Here is a 19,852-nt window from a genome sequence, read left to right as displayed (position 1 = left end):
TCCTCTCTCTCTCCCTGTCTCCCTCTCCCTGTCTCTCCCTCTCCCTCTCCCTGACTCTCTCCCTCTCTCTCTCTCTCTCACTCTCACTCTCTCTCTCTCACACACACATACACACAGTGTGTGTGTGTGTGTGTGTATGTATATACATATATATATATATATATATATATATATATCCCCAATCTACTGATTCAATCATGTTAGCCCTTTATACATAAAGCCCCAAACACCTCAGCCTGATTTTCAAGGCCCTTCATATCTGGTCCCAACTGTGTCAACCTTGCCAGTCCCTCCAGGGGAACCAAGCTGCTGGAATGCTGGGAAAAGGCCCGACATAGGTGGCCATCTGGGGTGGAGCACTTCATGGAGAAGCGAGAAGTAGAGAGTCCACTGTGAGCAACCCTGCATGTGTACCAGGAGTTCAAAGCTAAGAGCTAGAAGCACTGGTGGTAAATCCAAAGTCAAAGGCAAGGAATGACTAAAACCGATAAAACTGGTTCCAATAATCGACTGTTAATGAAAGTGCTGATATTGTTTTGATGAGACTCTATGGATGCTATGGCATAAAGTGAGTGAGGAATTATGTGGTGTTGTTGAGAATGGATTTTTGGTGTGGATGAAAGATTTATAGATGTAAAGAAGCATAAAAGATATAAAATGGAGAAACTGCCATTGAAAATAGTATTGTAGTTTCTCAGAACCTCACAGAATTACCATACAATCCAGCAATTCCACTTCTGGGTAAATACCCAAAAGAATGAAAGCAGGGATTCAACAGAGATTTGTACACCCACGAGAAACAACATGTGGACAGAAAAAGAGGTTGTACAGGAAGTAATGTCACAGGATGATCTGTCATAAACTGGGCAGGTCATAGTGGGTAGTCATGCTCCAGGCATATAACTTCTTTAGTAAAAGGTTTATTTTTGCCTTAAGCAAGCTCTGTCCATTGTTTCTGTGCATCTAGGCTAACACATCTTTGAAACACCTCCTTTTGGACACCTCGAAAGGGAAACCACCCTGAAGAGAGCAAGCACTGAGTCTTGTTAACCATCCTGTAATTCAATTCCTGCCTTGCTTCCTCCCATCTTCATGTAATCTTCCTATGTTCCCTCCCTAATTCCAAATGCATAAAAGAAACTGCCAAATATCATTTTGGGAGGCTTTTTTTTTTTTCTCAGACTCTTGAGATCTTGCTTCTAGGCACATCCTCTGTTTGACTCAAGTTTTTATAAAAATGTTCTACGGGTTTTAATGTTCTTACCTCAACAAGCATTATTCACAATAGCTAAAAGGCAGAAGCACCCCAGATGAATAGACAAATAAACAAAATGTGGTAGATACATACAATGGAATATTTTCAGCCTTTAAAAGGAAGAAAATCTGGACGGAGGGCACAACATGTATGAATCTGGAGAATATTAGGCTAAGTGAAATAATCCAGACACAAGAGGACAAATTTATTATTTTAAAAAAGTATATTTTTATTGATTTCAGAGAGGAAGGAAGGAGAGATAGAAACATCAATGGTGAGAGAATCATTGATCAGCTGCCTCTTGCCTGCCCCCTACTGGGGAATCAAGCCCAAAACAGGGGCATGTGCCCTGACTGAGAATCAAACTGTGACCTCCTGGTTCATAGGTTGATGCTCAGCCACTGAGCCATGCCCGCTGGGCAGGACAACTCCTTCATGATTCCACTTATATGGGATATTCAGAGTAGTCAAACTCATAGAGATAGAGGGAGAAGGGTGTTTTTCAGAGGCTGGGGAAGCGGGGATAGAAACAGAGTCTCTGGGAAGATGAAAAAGTTCTGGATATGGATGGCAGTGATGGTTGCGCAACAATGTGGACACTTAAAACCACTGAACTGTACACTTAAAAATGGTTAAAATGGTCAATTTTATGTTGTGTATATTTTATCAGGTGTTGTTTTTTTTTTAATTCATAATGGGAAGTAAAACCCTTTTAGACCTAAATTTGAATTGAAAGTATTGGTATCAACACATGATAAATTTTACCTTATCTTTGGGTGGGGTGGGGAAGTACTTCCTAACCTCTATACTGAATGACTAACCCAATATCTAAAAGCTCACTAGCAGAGCGAGCTCTAAGAGTGGTGTCCGAATACTATTCCTCATAAAAAGTAGCCAGGGCTTCTGGCGAAGTGGCCGAATCCAGGTCTTGGAGGAGAAAATGCGTAAGAGCCAGGAACATTTTGTAGTATGGAAAGCAGGAAAAGGTCCAACTAAGATTTTGTAAAAAATAAAAATAAAAATAATTCAGGAACCAATTTGAACAAGCTCCCACTGACAAAGGTGGAACAATCTGAGCATCAATTAGAATAATAACTACATGGATTAAGAGACAAAAAAATTCACTTCATTGGTAATTTTTGAAGGATGCTAAGGGAAGTTATTATTTTAAATGCTGAAAAGTAAAGCAAAAGAAGTAAGCATTTCTCCTGCTTTTCATTACAAACTGTATCTCAGAGTTACCAAATATATATTATAAATATTATATATATTATATAAATATTATATAAATATATGGTTTTATATAATATTATATAAAAATATGGTTTGGGAACTAGAATCAACCTCAATTTTTATCCCTTCGTTCCATCTCAGCAATATTATATAAATATTATATTAAATAAATATTATATAAATATAATATGTTATATATATTATATACATCATATATTATATATATATATATATGCTATTGATTTTACAGTAAGGAAGGGAGAGGGATAGAGAGTTAGAAACATCAAAGAGAGAGAAACATTGACTAGCTGCCTCCTGCACGCCCCCTACTGGGGATTGAGCCCCACAACCAAGGTACATGCCTTTGACAGGAATTGAACCCAGGACCCGGTGCTCTATCCACTGAACAAAACAGGTTAGGGCAAATATTTCATAAACTAAGTTTTTTATTTTATTGTTATAGATGTATTCCAGATAATAAATGAGAAAGGAATGAGAGCATTAGAATGTCACCATTTGTAACCCCCTAATGAAATAATGGATCTAGGCAGTGATCATCAAAGGCTGCTGAATGTGATCAGGTCTATTATTCCAGTCACAGATTTATGAGATTAAGGGACAGAGAAACATTAAATGTCACAAAGAAAACAATCAACAAAATCCAGGCTATAGGAAACTCTACAGGAAAAACCTAGTATCTTTAACAAATATATTCAAAGAAAAAGAAGAAAGGATGAAAGGGGAACCAACAGCTTAAAAGAAACTTAAGAGGCAACATATAGACCCTATTTATTATTTACATCCTGATTTGAACAAACGTTAAAGACAACTAGACAAATGGGAAATTTGAACACTGACTGTATATTTAATGATATTAATGAGTGATAGCTAATTTGTATCAGAGTGATACTTGCACTGGGGCTATATTTGTAATACATGCCCTTATACCTTTTAGAGATACTAGTATAAATATTTATAGATAAAACAGTAAGTTGTCTGGAATGCCCTTCAGAATACCATCATTTGGTGGTGGTGGTGGGGGGAATGTAGATGAAATACAGCTGGTAATGAGTTGATATTTGCTTAAAGCTGAGGGATGAAGAGTTACTCTCTACATCTGCATATATTTGAAATTTAACATATTTAAAATTTGTTTAAAAGGCAAGAATTGGACTTAAAATCTTCATCTTCACCTCTATACCTCTTGGTGCTCTGGCTAATCCATCCTAAGGTGTCTAGTGGTGCTTACCTGCATAAACAGTACTTCCCCCAGTAATTATCAATATTCTATTCAAGGCCACTCCCATCACTTACCTCACTATGATCACAAAAGAAGGTGGGATGCCCTAACCGGTTTGGCTCAGTGGATAGAGCGTCGGCCTGTGGACTGAAGGGTCCCAGGTTCGATTCCAGTCAAGGGCATGTACCTTGGTTGTGGGCACATCCTTAATAGGGGGTGTGCAGGAGGCAGCTGATCGATGTTTTCTCTCATCGATGTTTCTTACTTTTTTAAAAAAAGTATATTTTATTGATTTTTTACAGAGAGGAAGGGAGAGGGCTAGAGAGTTAGAAAAATTAAAGGTGGGATTACAAGAGGGTGGGACCAAGCCTTGGAGATCAGATTAGCCACGCCCCTCTTCCTTTCCAGGACAGGGAAGGTAGGATCTGGTTTGGGAACTAGGATCAACCTCAATTTTTGCCCCTTCTTCCCATCTCAGCATGGACACAAACCACACGCTGCACGGTGTCCTACTGCTGAAGCACATATACTTGAACTCCTCCAAACATCCTTGTAGCATGCCACTTTCTTTCCATCAGAGCTCTTTCCCCAGTAATTATCAATATTCTATTCAAGGCCACTCCCATCACTTACCTCACTATGATCACAAAAGAAGGTGGGATGCCCTAACCGGTTTGGCTCAGTGGATAGAGTGGATATTTATAGATAAATATTTATCTATAAATATTTATACTAGTATCTCTAAATAATTGGGGACGAGTGCAGAAATGCAGAGGAAAGGCGGTCATGGCCTTGCAAGAGTGAGGCAAGAACAAAACAAAATGGAAGGCCACTACTTTTTGCCTGTCTACACTCTAACGAAAGTTATATCCGGAATGCTACTCCAATCCTGCCATCCCACTGTTCTCCTGTCATGTCTTCTCTCCCGGAGGCCAAGTCCAAAGTCTTTGGATGCCTCTGCTTCCTTTCCAGCCTGATGCCCTCCCACCCTACACCGTGGACTAGCCAGACTCGAGACATCCTCACCCAGGAACATCCTTCCCTCCATGCAGCAAACTCCTGATCATCATTTAGGACTCAATGCAGGAATCCCTTCCTCCAGGAAACCTGGTCTGAACTTCCGGTTCCCAGACCAGTTTAAGAATCCTAGGGGCTCCCTTGGAACCCAGATTGACCCTGTTACAGCTCTCCATACACTGAGACTGCACATTCACTTTTATCCCCCCCCACCATACAGCGAGCTACTGGCATGCAGAGACCATCTTATTCATTTCTGATCCCCGAAGTCTAACAAGTGCCCTGCTCACAGGAAGCAGGCAGAACTACTAGTATTTGCTGGCTGGTTGTTGGATGGAGCAAATGTGTCTGGTACTGGTGTGTGTAACAGAGCTCTACCCTCTGTGGATCTCTACTGCCTCCCAGGAGCTCAGACACGGAATGGGTTTAGTTATAACCAAAAAGCAAAGGAACAATAAACTGAGACCAACTCTGAGGTCACTTAACCCATGGCTTCCTAAAGTTATTTTTACATTTCAGTAGCTACGAATTCATGCAGGGCGGGGAGGGAGGGACGGGACTGTGGGAGATTGGCCTGCAGGACTGGATCGGGTTATCGGGGCCAGGGGCGAGGGGCCTCGGGAGCGCACTGACCACCAGGGGGCAGCTCCTGCATTGAGCATCTGCCCCCTGGTGGTCAGTGCGCATCATAGCAACTGGTTGTTTGGTGGTTCATTCGTTTGGTCCTAATGGTGACTTAGGTTTTTATATATATAGATCAGGCATCCTCAAACTACGGCCCGCGGGCCACATGTGGGTGTTTTAGCCATTTTGGTTTTTTTACTTCAAAATAAGATATGTGCAGTGTGCATAGGAATTTATTCATAGTTTTTTTTTTAAACTATAGTCTGGCCGTTTTGTTTTTTTTTACTTCAAAATAAGATATGTGCAGTGTGCATAGGAACTTGTTCATAGTTTTTTTTAAACTATAGTCTAGCCCTCCAACGGTCTGAGGGACAGTGAACTGGCCCCCTATTTAAAAAGTTTGAGGACCCCTGATATAGATTATAAGAAAAAATAGCCTTAGCTGGTTTGGCTCAGTGGACAGAGTGTCGGCCTGCAGACTGAAGGGTCCCAGGTTCGATTCCGGTCAAAGGCACATGCCAGGGTTGCAGGTTCAATCCCCAGTGAGGGACGTGCAGGAGGCAGCAAATCAATGATTCTCTCTCCTCATTGATGTTTCTATCTCTTTCTCCCTCCCCCTTCCTCTCTGAAATCAATAAAAATATATTAAAAACAAACAAAAAAATTAAAAAGAAAACTGGGCCATCAAACACAAAATTTCAGATAATGTCGCTTAAAATGAGGCAGGTTGCCTTGGAAACCTGCTTTACACAGACTGCATGAATTTGAGTTTGATGCAAGCTCATAAAGGTTATTTATTACTATGGTAGCTTTGGTATGGGGAAGGATAGCCCACATCAGCTATTATCATGGGGATGCCATAAGACCCTGGATTTTTAATCTCCCAAAGGGCCCTGGAGCAGCCCTTTTTAGCATTTCTGCTCCTAGCTGATTTCTTAACCTTATAAATGCAGACACTCAAGCTAAGAGAGGCATATAAGTGGTCCAGAGTCATCCAGCACGAAAATGAGAGCACAGGACATGATTCTCGGGGCCTTTGGTGCCAGACCCTTGTGGTTTCACCTCAATGATCTCCCCTAAAAAATGGATTGGGAGCCACTGCTCACATTTCCCAGCAAATCAGAGCTTCACAAATCACTTCAAGGGGGCAACTGTTGAGAACTTACAAATATGCTCAAGCTTTAAACTGGCTCTATATAATATACTGTAATATTAAAAAAAACAAACATGTTTTCACACATAACTCTCCCATTTGATTGGCTATTTATTATTGGCAGTTCTTTCAATCAATTCCCATTTTTTGCTCTATTTAAGGCAGGGGTGGGGAAATCTTTTTTCTGCCAAGGGCCATTTGCGTATTTATAACATCATTCGAGGGCTATACAAAATTATCAACTTAAAAATTAGCCTGGCCCTCACAGGCACTGGGGCAGTGGGGGCTTGCCTGGGGTGGGAATGGCTGGGGGTGAAGGGGTGGGGGTGGGGTCAATTGGGGAAAAAGAAGACATATGTAAAACTTTAGACAATAATAAATAAATAAATAAATAAATAAATACCTCAAAAAAAAAAAATTAGCCTGGCCCTAGCTGGTTTGGCTCAGTGGATAGAGCGTTGACCTGCAGACTGAAGGGTCCCTGATTTGATTCTGGTTGCAGGCTCAGTCCCTAGTAGGGGGCATGCAGGAGGCAGCCAGATCAATGATTCTCTCTCATCATTGATGTTCCTCTCTCTCCCTTCTTCTCTGAAATCAATAAAAAAATATTTTTAAAAAGTTAACCTCCTATATTTAGTTAAGCATTTAATTAACTTACCCCTAATGCTTTGGCAGGGCCAGACCAAATGATTTCTCAGGCCTTATACAGCCCGAAGGCTGGCTGTTCCCATCCCTGATTTAAGGGATCATCTTCAGGAGCCAGACTTGGTCACTAATCTTATTAAAACTTTCTTCAATGATGAAATAACTAAACAGTAACTTTTATGGTTGTTTAAACATATATGTATACACATGCCTGCATATGTATGGTAACTAAAAAGTCAAAAGATTAATGCTTAACAGTGGTTATCTTTGGATGGTAAGATTATCAAATATTTGTGCATTGGTTTATATGAGTTTTTCATTTTTCCATATTAAACATAGATCGAGTTTAATAAAAGAAGAATTAATTGTTTCTGATACCATTGGAAAAATATGTTTCTTACTGAAGGCATCTTTGGCCTGGAAAACATTTTCTTTTTTCAAATAAGTAGTTTTTTCCTATTAAGTGTGCACTCTGTGAGAAACACATTCCTTCTTTAGGGTCAAGTTAAGTTCTCTCCATATGCCAGGGAAAGGTTTTATTTGTTGTTTGTTTTCCCCACCTACTCAATTTTGAGGGTAACCTGTATTATTGCCTCTCTTTACCTGGTTTGATTTATGGTCTTGGAAGTCAGGTTATTCTTTGCTAGGTCAAAGAAAAAAGAAAAAAAAAAAAAGGTTTCCCCACCTAATACCTGATAAAATATCTGAAAAGGTCATTGCAGACCTTGACAGAAACACATACAATTTCAAGCCAATCTGATAAAACAGCAACTAGAAAACTTTTATCAGAAGAAAATGTAACTTGCCATTTCCCAGCTCAATTGACTGAACTTTTTTATCTGAAATGACAGACATCATAAGATAGGAAAAGCTGCAGATAAGAAGCCAAACTGTGTTGTCTTGAATCAGATCCGATTGTCTGCCCCCGGTTCAAACTCCCACACCTGCTTGAATGGGTCAATGAGCGTCTCTTGGCATGGTCCCTGACGGGTTTGGAAACATCGCGAAAGTGGTGAACTTTGAGACTTCAGCGTTTATTCTGTGATTATAATTAACCTGCTCACCAGTTGCTGTCAATCGATTCTGAATGGAGGTGATAAAGTCTGACTGGATTGCTAGAAGTAGAAACGAAGATTGGAACCGGGAAGAAAAAAAGGAAGATTAAGAAAATAATTTAAGGACTGAATTCAATTTTAAGAAGCCAAGCTGGGTCTGTGATTGGTTTACTAATCCTCAAAAACTTCCCACCAAATTCTGGTAGTGACTCCTTGATTTACTGTCCTCCAAAATAAAGTATATCTGTGATGATTCAACACAGAGCGAAAGACAGCCTGGCATTCCACACCTGCAGAGGCCTCTCAATGACTTTAAACATATGGAATGACTTACCTGCCTGGATTATATTCCTCCTTTGGGGAAAAGGAAGATATTTAAAGAAATGAAGTCAATTTGGGAGATTCTGCAAAATGCTGAAGGCCAGAAAAGCAAATTCCCTTCGTTCAGATAAGAGGCTTGAATATCCCAGTTCAATTCTGATTACAAAGCAGTAATAGATAAAACCATAGGCCTCCTGCCAGAAACGAGAAAGCTTCCACCGATGGCTTCTGTGTTCAGCTCAGAGAAATGCCACGTGGGTTCTTCTGGTTGGGGTTTTATTCCCTTTCTTGATCCATGCCCCTACTCCCACCTTCATTAAAAACATAATTACTGTGCCCCCCCCCCCCCACTTTCTCTGTTCCTCCCACAAACACATTTGAATCTACAGAAAAGATGGCTTTCATTTTCGTTCAGGAAAGGGATTTGAGAGCCATATGGTTTTGCTCTTATGCAGCCAATACCCCCCCCCCCCCCGCCTCCGTCTCCCCTCAGTGAGAACCCTCTAGTGTGGAGGGTTTGAATTCTGGGAAATCTCTCTGTAATTCTGGGCACACCAGAATCAGGAGGCTGAAAAGGAAGTTTGTGCAAGGCAGGGATTCCTAACATTGCAAGTTCTGCAGTATCAGAATGAGATGGACAGTCACTTGGGAAGACACTGAACTGGAGAGACATTGGGGGAAGCAGGAAAACACAGAAGAGAAACTACATTGGGGAGAGGGTAGCCCAGTAATAGGAAAGCCTAAGGTTTGAGTCCTTCCACCAACACGCACCGTCTGTTTCTGCAGGGGTAAGTGCTAATGAAAAGTGCAGTAAATGGGGGGAAACACGGTCCTGGAAGTTGGATTTATGTGGGTTCCAAACCAGAGCTGCCGTGTTCTACCAGTGGGAGCCGGGGCAGATTACTTAATCTTCCTGCGCATCAGTTTCCTACCCAGCAAAATGGAGATACTATCTACCTCTCAGGAAGGACTTAAAAGTCCTTGACAACTTCCTCATTGACCCTTAATAAAGGATCCAACTTCCTACATAGAAATTGCACATATATAATGCACACGATATAGGCCATTATCCCTAAAAAGTTATTAGCTAGCCCGGCCGGTGTGGCTCAGTGTTGAGTGTTGACCTATGAACCAGGAGGTCACGGTTGATTCCTGGTCAAGGCATATGCCCAGTTGCGGGCTTGATCCCCAGTGTGGGGCATGCAGGAGGCAGCCAATCAGTGATTCTCATCATTGATGTTTCTATCTCTCTCTCCCTCCCTCTTCCTCTCAGAAGTCAATAACAAAATTTATTTTAAAAAAGTTATTAGTTTCCAAACATTAATGTACCCAGCCTTGCACTTTTATTTCATACAACTTAAAGCAGACCAGCCTGCTCATATTCTCTTTCCTACCTTCTTTCTTTAGAAGGAGACAAAGGAGTAGCTCTATAGGTAGCCAATAAAATGTTTAAATAATTCTTCATGGAGTTACATGAGGTCAATACAACAGAGACACTCATTCCCAAACCATGAGAGAGCATTATTACCCCTTATTTAGAATGTGCAGGCCAAAAAGGCACCAGCACACAAACACGTTTGATGTCAAAAAAGCCCCTTCAAGTTCTTGAAGCAGCAGCAGCATCCCAGGTCTTCAAGAATTGCCCTCTTCTGGAGCAAAGCAATGATAAAACCAGTGATCCTGCCTCTTTCTTAAGCGGACAAAAGCAGCAACATTTGCAACTCGCTTCAGCTCTAAATTGCATACAACTCAATTGTCTTAAAAGAACAGGCTGAAAGGAATTGGCTAAAAGATTTACCTTGCCCTGGAAAATGGTAATTTGTTTTCTAATACAATCCCATCACTGCCCTAGGTTAGTGGTTTGGGGAAATCTAGCCTCCATATAACCCGAGGGAGGGAGAAGTGCTCACACCTGTGAATGTGCCCATGAGGGGAGCCATGTCAGTGTGGGGGCGGGGCAATCGACAATTGCTGCCTAAGATCTGCTACCCCATAGATATTGAGAGTAGGAAAAGGGTTTTTGTCCCTTCAGTAAAGCAATCTGTTGGATAGCAAAAATCAAAAGCCAAATTCAATAAACATTTGTTTTGAAGTACTTTTCCTATGCATCCATAAACTAAATATAGAACCCTGTTAAAAAAAAAAAATGGGGAGAGACTTTCAGGAAGCCAATTCATGACTACTGTATGTCCCTTTAAAAACTTAATTGGTTTGACCCTAGTCAGTTTGGCTCAGTGGATAGAGCCTCAGCCTGCAGACCAAAGGGTCCCAGGTTCAATTCCGATCAAAGGCATGTACCTCAGTTGCAGGCTCCTCCTGGCCAGGGCCCTGGTTGCCTGCTTGCAGAAAGCAACCAATCGATGTGTTTCTCTCACATCGATATCTCTCTCTGTCTTACCCTCTTTCTTCCACTCTTTCTAAAAAAATCAATGGAAAAATATCCTCTGGTGAGGATCTAGATAGATAGATAGATAGATAGATAGATAGATAGATAGATAGATAGAAGTGTGGTCTTTATTTTTATTTATTTATTTTTTATTTTTATTGATTTCAGAGAGGAAGGGAGAGGGAGAGAGACATAGAAACATCAATGATGAGAGGGAATCATTGATTGGCTGCCTCCTGCACGCCCCCTATTGGGGATCGAGCCGGTAACGCGGGCATGTGCCCTTGACCAGAATTGAACCAGGTTCAATCCACTCTATTCACTGAGCCAAACCAGGTGGGGTGAGGTGATCTTTAAAAACAAAAACTTTATTGGTTTAACTTTTTAAATTGGTAATATACTCACATGGTTCAAAACTGAAAAGGTTGCATTTGCACATTCATGTTCACAGCAGCATTATTCACAAGTCAAGAGGTGGAAACAACTCAAGTGTCCAAGATGGATGAATGAATGCACAAAATACATACAACGGACTATTATTCGGTGTTAAAAAGGAAGGAAACTCTGACATGCTAAAATAGAGATGAACATTGAGGACAGTATGCTCAGGGAAATAAGCCAGTCACAAAAGGACAAATAGTGTACAATTCCACTTCTATGAAATACTTAGACTAGTGAAATTCATAGCGGCAGAAAGTAGACTGGTGGTTGCCAATTCCTAAGAGACTGGGAAATGAGCAGATGTTTAATGGGCACAGTTTCGGTTTTGCAAGAGGAAAAACTTCTGAAAATCTGCTTCACAACAATGTGAATATACTTAACACTGCTGACCTACACAAAATGCTTAAGGGGGTAAAATAAAATAAAACTTAACTTTAACCTCCCTGTATTCTAAATGTATTTTCTTGTTATTTAAGGAATTAAAAATGAAGCACAAAGTTACTACTAAAAATGGTTAAGAAGTTTTAAAAATTCAAAAAGTTCCAAGGTATAGATGGTGAAAATTCATTTCCACCCTTATGCTTCACCGGCCTTGCTATCCCCACCCCTCCACCCCCACCCTGAGCAATCAAGGTTACAAATTCCTTGTGCATACTATTTCCAGAGATAAATTAAGTCTTTTCAAAGACATATAACCTTTTCTTTTTTTGTTGTGTTTTACACAAATATCGTGCCACACACACATCCTGCACTTACAATGTACAGAGGACTCCATACATGAACATAATGAACTTCTGAATGTTCATGCTTTCATGATATCCTACTGTTTGCCTGTGCCATATGTATACAAACGGCCCCTTAATGCACACTTAGGTTATTTCCAATTTTTTTTTTTTTTACTACAATGAGTGCTGCAACTAATATGTGCCAGTTTATTTCTAGAATAAATTCCTAGAAGTTGAATTTCTGGGTCAATAGTAACCTACTTTGTAATTTGTTGGCTATCACCAAGGGCTCTCATAATGGTTGCACCAATTTACACTCCCACCCACAGGTATCAGAGTTCCTGTTTCCTTGCACCTCAGCATATGTTTGTTTTCTTAGGGAACTTAAGTTAAAAAAAAAATGGGGAGGGATACAGAAGAAAGTGTTATCGAAAACTGTCTCCTGTGCATGCATCATTCCACCCGAGTGCTTAGAAAGTGCCTAGCAAATGTGGCCTGACCTTTTGATGAGACACAATTGGGCAGGTGACAGGTCCCCACACACCTTTCCCATTTAATTGGTTCTCAGCTGAGCACCACAGACCAGCCCAAGGCTGACTGACCTGCTCAGGGTGGTAACCGGAAAGTTAAACAACTTTGGTTTTCTCAAAGACTGGCAAATCATTCTCTAGCCAAACACATTACTTTTAAGAGTTGGAAAAAAAAAAAAAGTTGATCTTATACAGTTTCTTATATAAATGAACTGGCTCTGAAAGCAACTGGCCTCATTGATAAGCAGTCCCCAAAAGATCAAGAGAACACCTCAGAATTTTTCTCCGACCTACACCATAAACTCAGAATACAGTGAATGAGGCAAAGCTTTTAAAGAAATCATCTGGGTAACACAGAGTCATATACATGCATTTCGCTGTGTTGTTAATTTTTTTAACCTACCCCTTAAATGATTCAAAAAATTTGAGACCCTTTGAAAATATTATAACTGATTGTTTCTCCATGACACAAAAGAACTGTCATTCTATAATAAAATATATTTTAATAGTGTTTCCAGTAACGTCTACCAAAATGCCATTTCCTTCAAGGCATATTTACATATAATTTCCATTGTTCCTTTTTCAGCCTTAAGTATTTATAAGCATTAATTGGTACAAAAACCAACTGTGTTGTAATGTACATGCAATAAAATACTCCTGTTTTAATAGTACCTTTCCACCAGTTTTGACAAATTGCTCTACTTGTATAACCACTGTGATTGGTTTCTTTAAAAGAAGACAGATACATTACCCTGAAATAGCTATTTCACATGAACACAAACACAGACCTGCAACCATACAATGCAAGAATTCCTTGCACAGCTCCACTGGCCAATGGCAACGCAGTCTCTCCTTAAGCACTTTCAGTGCGCAGGGGTTTATTATGAAGACAAACCATGTCCCCTATTCCATTTCAACAACTACAATCAAGTGTGAGAAAGTGTTCTCAAACCTAATACCGGCTCACCTGGAGCAGCACAGGTTAGAAGGCCACAGACGTTTGCCTTTTAGATATCTGTGTACACAGTCACTCTCACCCTCACTTATCCACCCCGTGACTTCTGCAATCTCAACTGTTCCAGTGGTTTCCCAAAGTTTCCAGAACCTTCTCCCACACTGCTCACTCTTTTCTGAGGCTCCCCAGTTGGCCTCCTAAGTGGCCATTGTGTGCAGTTTGACCTGGGCAGGGGACTGAGGCAATTGCCTCCTAGATCTCTTCTCAAATATTTGCTAAGTGCCCAGCATGTGCCAGGCACTTAAATATGAGTAAGACTCTGTACCTGCCCTCACTAAGATCACATAATTCCATTAATGCAGCCTAATTAACGATTTCAACTGTTGTTTTAGGGTCAAGGCTCATATTGAACTTGGAATGAATTAAGTTCATATACACTGCAGTCAAGGTAGAAAAATTCCTTCCAACCTAAGTGCAGGGCTTTACAGAGGCCCCTATTAGCTTTTATTACTTTGATTTTTGCCTTATTAAAAATCCAACATAACTATTCTGGCAAGATATTGTTAATACTAAGGTGATTAATATTATAGAAAAATAAAGATGTGTTCTTATTTCTCCTCGTTAAAATTACAAACAGTTTTGGAGTGAAGGGTAAGTTAGTCTGTGTGGTTTTACCTATGGTGATAAATACCAAGCTATGTTGTATCATTCATGGTACTACAGTGTGATAGCAATGGGCATAACTTTTTTTTCTTTTTATTCTTTTTTTTTAAGAAATACTCACCCAAGGATATTTTTCCATTGTTTTGTGTTTTTTTTTTTGAGAGGGTGGAAGGGTTGGGAGGGAGAGAGGGAGGGGAAAAAAAACCATCGATGTGAGAGAGACGTATGTTTGGTTGCCTCCTGCACTTGCCCAACTGGGACCAGGGATAGAACCTGCAACCCAGGTACGTGCCCTTGACCGGAATCAAATTGGTGACCCTTCAGTGTGCGGGTCAACACTCTAACCACTCAGACACACCGGCCAGGGCTTCTTTTTTCTTTTCAAATTGCGGGTACTTTTCCTGGCAAACTCCTACTCAACCTTCAAGGCCAAATGGAGATGGCACCACTTAGGTGAAGGCTTCCAGATTCCTAGACAAAGGGAAGAACAACCTCTTTCTTCTCTCCTTTGCTCTGAGCTCATTACTGTAGCATGCTGCTGGGACATTTAGCCATTTTCATGTCGGTTTAGGGTGACCAACCATCCTCATTTATGAGGGACTGTCCTAGTTTTAACATTAAAATTCCCAAGTCCTAGAAAACCCCTCAGTCCTGAGCAAATCAGGAAAATTGGTCATGCTACATGAGAGTGTGAGACTGTTTAATGACATAGCCATCGTTTATGAGGGGCCAAGTACTTCACAAACATTACCTTATTTTTCTTATTTAAGAGAACAATAAAAGTAGTTACATTATCCTTTTCTAGAGAAAAAGAGAGGAGACAGAGAGAGGTAAGTAACTTGCCCAACCCAGATCCAGGGACACCTGAAATTGAATCTAGGTTTGCCTGAGTCACACCGCCACACTATATGGCCATCTTAGGGCCTGGTAGCAACTCTACACAGCAAGCTCTCGGCAAACACTGCGGAATCAGTACTTCCTGATCATCATTCTTCTATCAGTCACTGCCAGCTAATGTGCCAGGATTGGTTCTTGAGAAAGCTACCAGGCATTTTCAGTAGGACCCACGTGATAAGAGGAACATATAAAAACCCATTTAGCCCTGACCGGTTTGGCTCAGTGGATAGAGTGTTGGCCTGTGGACCGAAGTGTCCCAGGTTCAATTTCGGTCAAGGGCATGTACCTTGGTTGCGGGCACATCCCCAGTAGCGGGTGTGCAGGAGGCAGCTGATCGATGTTTCTCTCTCATCGATGTTTCTAACTCTCTATCCCTCTCCCTTCCTCTCTGTAAAAAAATCAATAAAATGTATTTTTTTTAAAAAAAACAACACCATTTACCCATGCCCTAGCTGGTTTGGCTCAGTGGATAGAGCGTCAGCCATGGACTGAAAGGTCCTGGGTTCAATTCTGATCAAGGGCACATGCCCAGGTTGCAGGCTCCACCCCTGGTGTGTGTGGGGGGGCGTGCAGGAGGCAGCCTATCAATGATTCTCTCATATTGATGTTTCTATCTCTCTCCCTCTCCCTTCCTCTCTGAAATCAATTTATATATATATATATATTTTTTAAATAACACCCATTTACCCTAACTTGCTTATATCTAAGTGCCACCTGAAGATGCGAATGCCAACAAATTCAACCTGCCTCGTGTTCCCTCACAACGATAACACGGAATCCTTCATGACTGGCCCATTTAAAACACGTGGCTATGTGCAGAAGAGACAATCCAGCTGGTTAGACCAGACCCAAGGGCTGTCTTCAGGTGGGACTTCCTGAGCTAGTGGGACAGAGCAGAGTGCTGGGAAGACAGCCGCACTTCTTGGCAAGAGCGCACTCCTTGGAGGTCAGCTTGCTATCCATTGACACTGGAATTTGGGAAACATTACTTCTCCAGCACCCTCCTATATGGTACGGGTTGCATTTTAGGATCTAAATACTCACTGCCTGCACTCACACCATTTTTGTTTTGTTTTCTACATAGTTGCAGTTGTAATTCTGATGACCAGGAAGTACCCTCCATTTTTGGCTTTTGACCTTCTCTTTTTTCCCCCAACCAAACACCAAATTCTCGCTCCAGGATTATAAGGGTTAGGAATCAACTTCCCCACCCCACCTCCAAGTTAAACGAAGTGGAACTATGGGACCCCTTTTATTTGTTTACTTTTATTTAGCTGAGAAAGAGAGAAACATTGATTTGTTGTTCCACTTATTTATGCATTCATTCATTGGTTCCTGTAGGTGCCCTAACTGGGGATGGAACCGGCAACCTTGGCATTTCAGCATGATGCCCTAACCAACTGAGCCACCCAGCCAGGGACCTCTTTTAAAACAGAAGTTCTAGAGAGAAAGCACGAGTTCTAAGAATGCAGGGCGAAGTGCCCCACCCCACCCACACAACCACCGGAGCGGGGCCATTGTATGGAGATGTGGGGCGCTATCTCTCTCCGGTCCTCCCAAAGGCTCCGGAGGTCCCCCTCCTCCCCTGGGGTGTGCCGTCTGGCTCCCCCGTGAGGGGGAGGGGGAAACTAGGAGCCACAGACCCAGCTCCGGCGCCACTTCCACGGTTAATCAGTTTACCTGAGATGTGTATTTGGCTGGATTCCCCCTGGGGACCTCCCCTGGCCACCCAGGGTCAGAGAATCATTTAAAAGCCCTTCAAAGCACGGGTCCTTCCCTGAGCCAGCCCAAGACTGGAAACCTGGGAGGGTCAGGCTTTCCTCTTCAAAGTGAGAACAAATGTGAAGGGATTTAGCACTTAGTAGGTAGTCAATAAATGTTAACTTTGTTTCTCCAGTCTGGGCTTCCCCTCCCCCACAGGAGCCAACGCCACCCACACCCTATCCAGGCCCAGAGGTCGTTTGCATTTTTAACTAGAAGCTGCCACTTCCCTTCCCCAACCGGCCCCAAGCACCGAGGCCCTTTCTCCGATTTCGTTTTGTCCGTCTATACACCAGGGCAGGGGGGCGCCCGTCCGGCGTCTTTCCCAGGTGTGACACTCAAAGGAAACATTAAGTCGTGCCCATTACGGTTATTCGTTCCCACCGCAGCCCGTGGGTCCCGAGGCAGTCTGCGTCCAAGCCCGTGTCTGTTCAAGGCGGGTCTTACTAAAGAAACCTCTCCGAGTGTCCCGTGTTCCCGGACACTGACCCGCCGGCCTTTCAGATACACTCCGGGGCGCATCTGTCCCGGCCAGGCGACAGTGCGCCCTGGCCCCGGGGGCCCCCACATGAAGCCGGCCCCGGTTCCACCCATCCTCACCGCTCCGGCCCCGCCTTTGTTCCGGGTGTGAAAGCCCCGGCAGGAGAGTCATCTGCCACCCACCCCGAGGGATCCTCCAACTGGGCCGCCAAATGGCCCAGAAGATCTGGGCTGCCAAGCCCGACGCAATCAGTTCCCTGCGGAGGGCCGAGCGAGGGCCGGGAGGAAACGGGGCAGAAACCCAGCGACCGCCAGCGCGGTCCTCGGGGGACGGGCTCCCGGCGGCTCCTCTCCCGGAGCCCGTCCGCCTCCCGCGGGCACAGGGACGGGCAGCGCCCGGGGCGCACTGCGGCCAGCCAGCCCCGACGGCTGCGCTGCGCTGCTCGGGGGACTCCTTCCGACTCTGACACCTGCAGTCTTCTCTCAGGGCAAGCCTGCCCTCGCTTCACAGAATTGGGGTTCCTTGGGACTGTGACCTTCACCCCCACCATCGCCCCACGCCACCAGCTTCTAACTTTCGGGTTTGCTCTGCTTAGAAATTCATGCGTAATACCCACCCTCTCTCCCCCTCCCCACCCCGCCACCCTGTGAACATTAAATGTCCCAAACAGGGCTCTGGACAGCCTCTGCCCCGGTCCCCACCTGGCTCCGGTCTTCGCGCTCAGTACTCACCAAGGTTGGGGTGTCGAGCGGCGGGGTTGGCGCGGCCGGGCAGGCTGTGCAGGACCGGGCTGTCGAAGGGACCCGCGGAGGCGGCGGCGGCCGCGGCCCAAGACGCCCCCACGTCGGCCATGTAGGCGGGGTACGGGCTGGAGTAGGAGCCCGCGAAGCCGGCGCGTCCGTACTGCTCGCGGCCGGCCAGGCCCGCGCCCGCCGCCCCGCCGCCGGTGCTGTAGGCGGCGGCTTCCCGGGCCGCGGCGGCGGCGGCGGCGGCCGCCAGGGACCCGGTGGTGCCCGGGAAGGAGAAGCGCGGCGACACGGGCGGCGGGGTGTAGGCGGCTCCCTCGGCTCCCGCCTGGCTCCAAACAGGGCTGCCCTGCTGGGTCCCGGGCCCCGCGCCCGACGGGGCCGCCCCCGTGCTGCCGCCGGAGGTGGCTCCGGACGCGGCGCCCCCGCCTCCGCCCTGGAGGTAGGACAGGCCCAGCACGGAGGAGGGCACCCGCGGCGTGGGCACGTAGACGGGCGAGGACGCGGCGCCCGCGCTGTGCATGAAGGCCCCGGGGCCGCCCGCCTCGTACGCCCCGGGAGGGGGGCCGTGGTTGGCGGCCATGGCCAGGCTCTGGTACATCCTCCCTGCGAGCGAGCGAGCGAGCTCTCGGCTTCTGCGTCCTCTCACTCGCGGGTCGAGGAGCAAGGAGCGGAAAGAAAAATAATAATAATCACCCACACAAAAAATAATAATAATGTACAGGTGAGGGAGGGACCGTCACAAAAAAACGAAGATCGAAAACCAAATGCTTCTTAAAATCCTTCAAAAATATATACGCATTAAATCCATCATTGAGCAAAAGGCTTGTTTAACTCGAGAAAACCCCAAATTAAATGTTTGGTTCTTCCCGGAGATGGTGGAGGAGGGGCCGAATCCGCCCCGGGGCCCGGAGGTGAGGAGCGCCTAGGGGTGGCAGATGCCGGGCAGGGGGTCTGGGCTGGGGTGTGGGGAACGGGCCTTCGGGTCACGCCGGAGCCGTCGCTGCTCAGTCTTCGGGTCGCCGCGGCCTGGGGCGCAGGGCTCAGGCTGGCTCCGTTCCTCCTCACCGCAGTCGCTGTCCTAGAGGAAAGACGAAAGGGAGAGACGTTCATCCTGAGCGTCCAGGGCCCACTCTCCCCAGGGTTAGCTGCTTCTCCCACACTGGGCCCAGCTTTGGAAGCCACGCGGTTCCAAGGAAGCCGCAGCCTTTGTTTTTCGGAGGCCGTGGGGGATCTGACCGAGTCCTGGGGAGGGGTCCCTTGGAAACGTGGGCTTCCCGGTTGTTGGACATGGAATTATTGGGTTGTGATCTCGGCCAACTTTTTTTGTATTGATTGTCCGGAAGGATTTTATTTTACCCTATTTTTAACCATATCATTGTCCCGATACGTATTTTATATATCCAAGAGTTGGAGGTTTCCCTGGAGTGCCTGGGACCCAGGGAATTTCACTTATCTTCTCTGTCCCCCTACCTATTCCGACGTTCACCTGGCCACGGAAGAACTTTACGTTGCCCACGCAAGACGAAGACAAGCTTTATTAAAACCCAGCAACCTGAGACATTTTTGTTTGTAATTTTCGACTAGAGGTAGGATCTAATTTCAATAAACGACCAGTGTCTGTCACATCTCAGTGAAAAGGACTGTGAAATCTCACACTGTATACCACGTAGACATCAAATCAGACAGGATATATGTTTCTTGCCAAGAGTTACATATTTTAG

At 44.4% G+C, this 19,852-nt stretch overlaps 1 protein-coding gene across 2 annotated transcripts in view; it reads right to left on the bottom strand.

Moving 5' to 3' along the window:
- Nucleotides 1-18,729, bottom strand: part of GATA4 (GATA binding protein 4) — a 51,959-nt gene extending 33,230 nt beyond the window's left edge. For both annotated transcript variants that reach the window (XM_054716941.1, XM_054716942.1), the window contains exon 1: nt 18,114-18,729. In XM_054716941.1, the coding sequence (XP_054572916.1) occupies nt 18,114-18,729 (616 nt within the window). The remainder of the gene's footprint in view (nt 1-18,113) is intronic.
- Between the last annotated feature and the right edge of the window lie 1,123 nt (nt 18,730-19,852).

The sequence above is a fragment of the Eptesicus fuscus genome, chromosome 6 (assembly GCF_027574615.1).
Source record: "Eptesicus fuscus isolate TK198812 chromosome 6, DD_ASM_mEF_20220401, whole genome shotgun sequence".
In the NCBI taxonomy this organism is placed as follows: Eukaryota; Metazoa; Chordata; class Mammalia; order Chiroptera; family Vespertilionidae; genus Eptesicus; species Eptesicus fuscus.
Note: the sequence above shows the minus strand (reverse complement) of the source record. Positions and strands in the feature narration are given on the sequence as shown.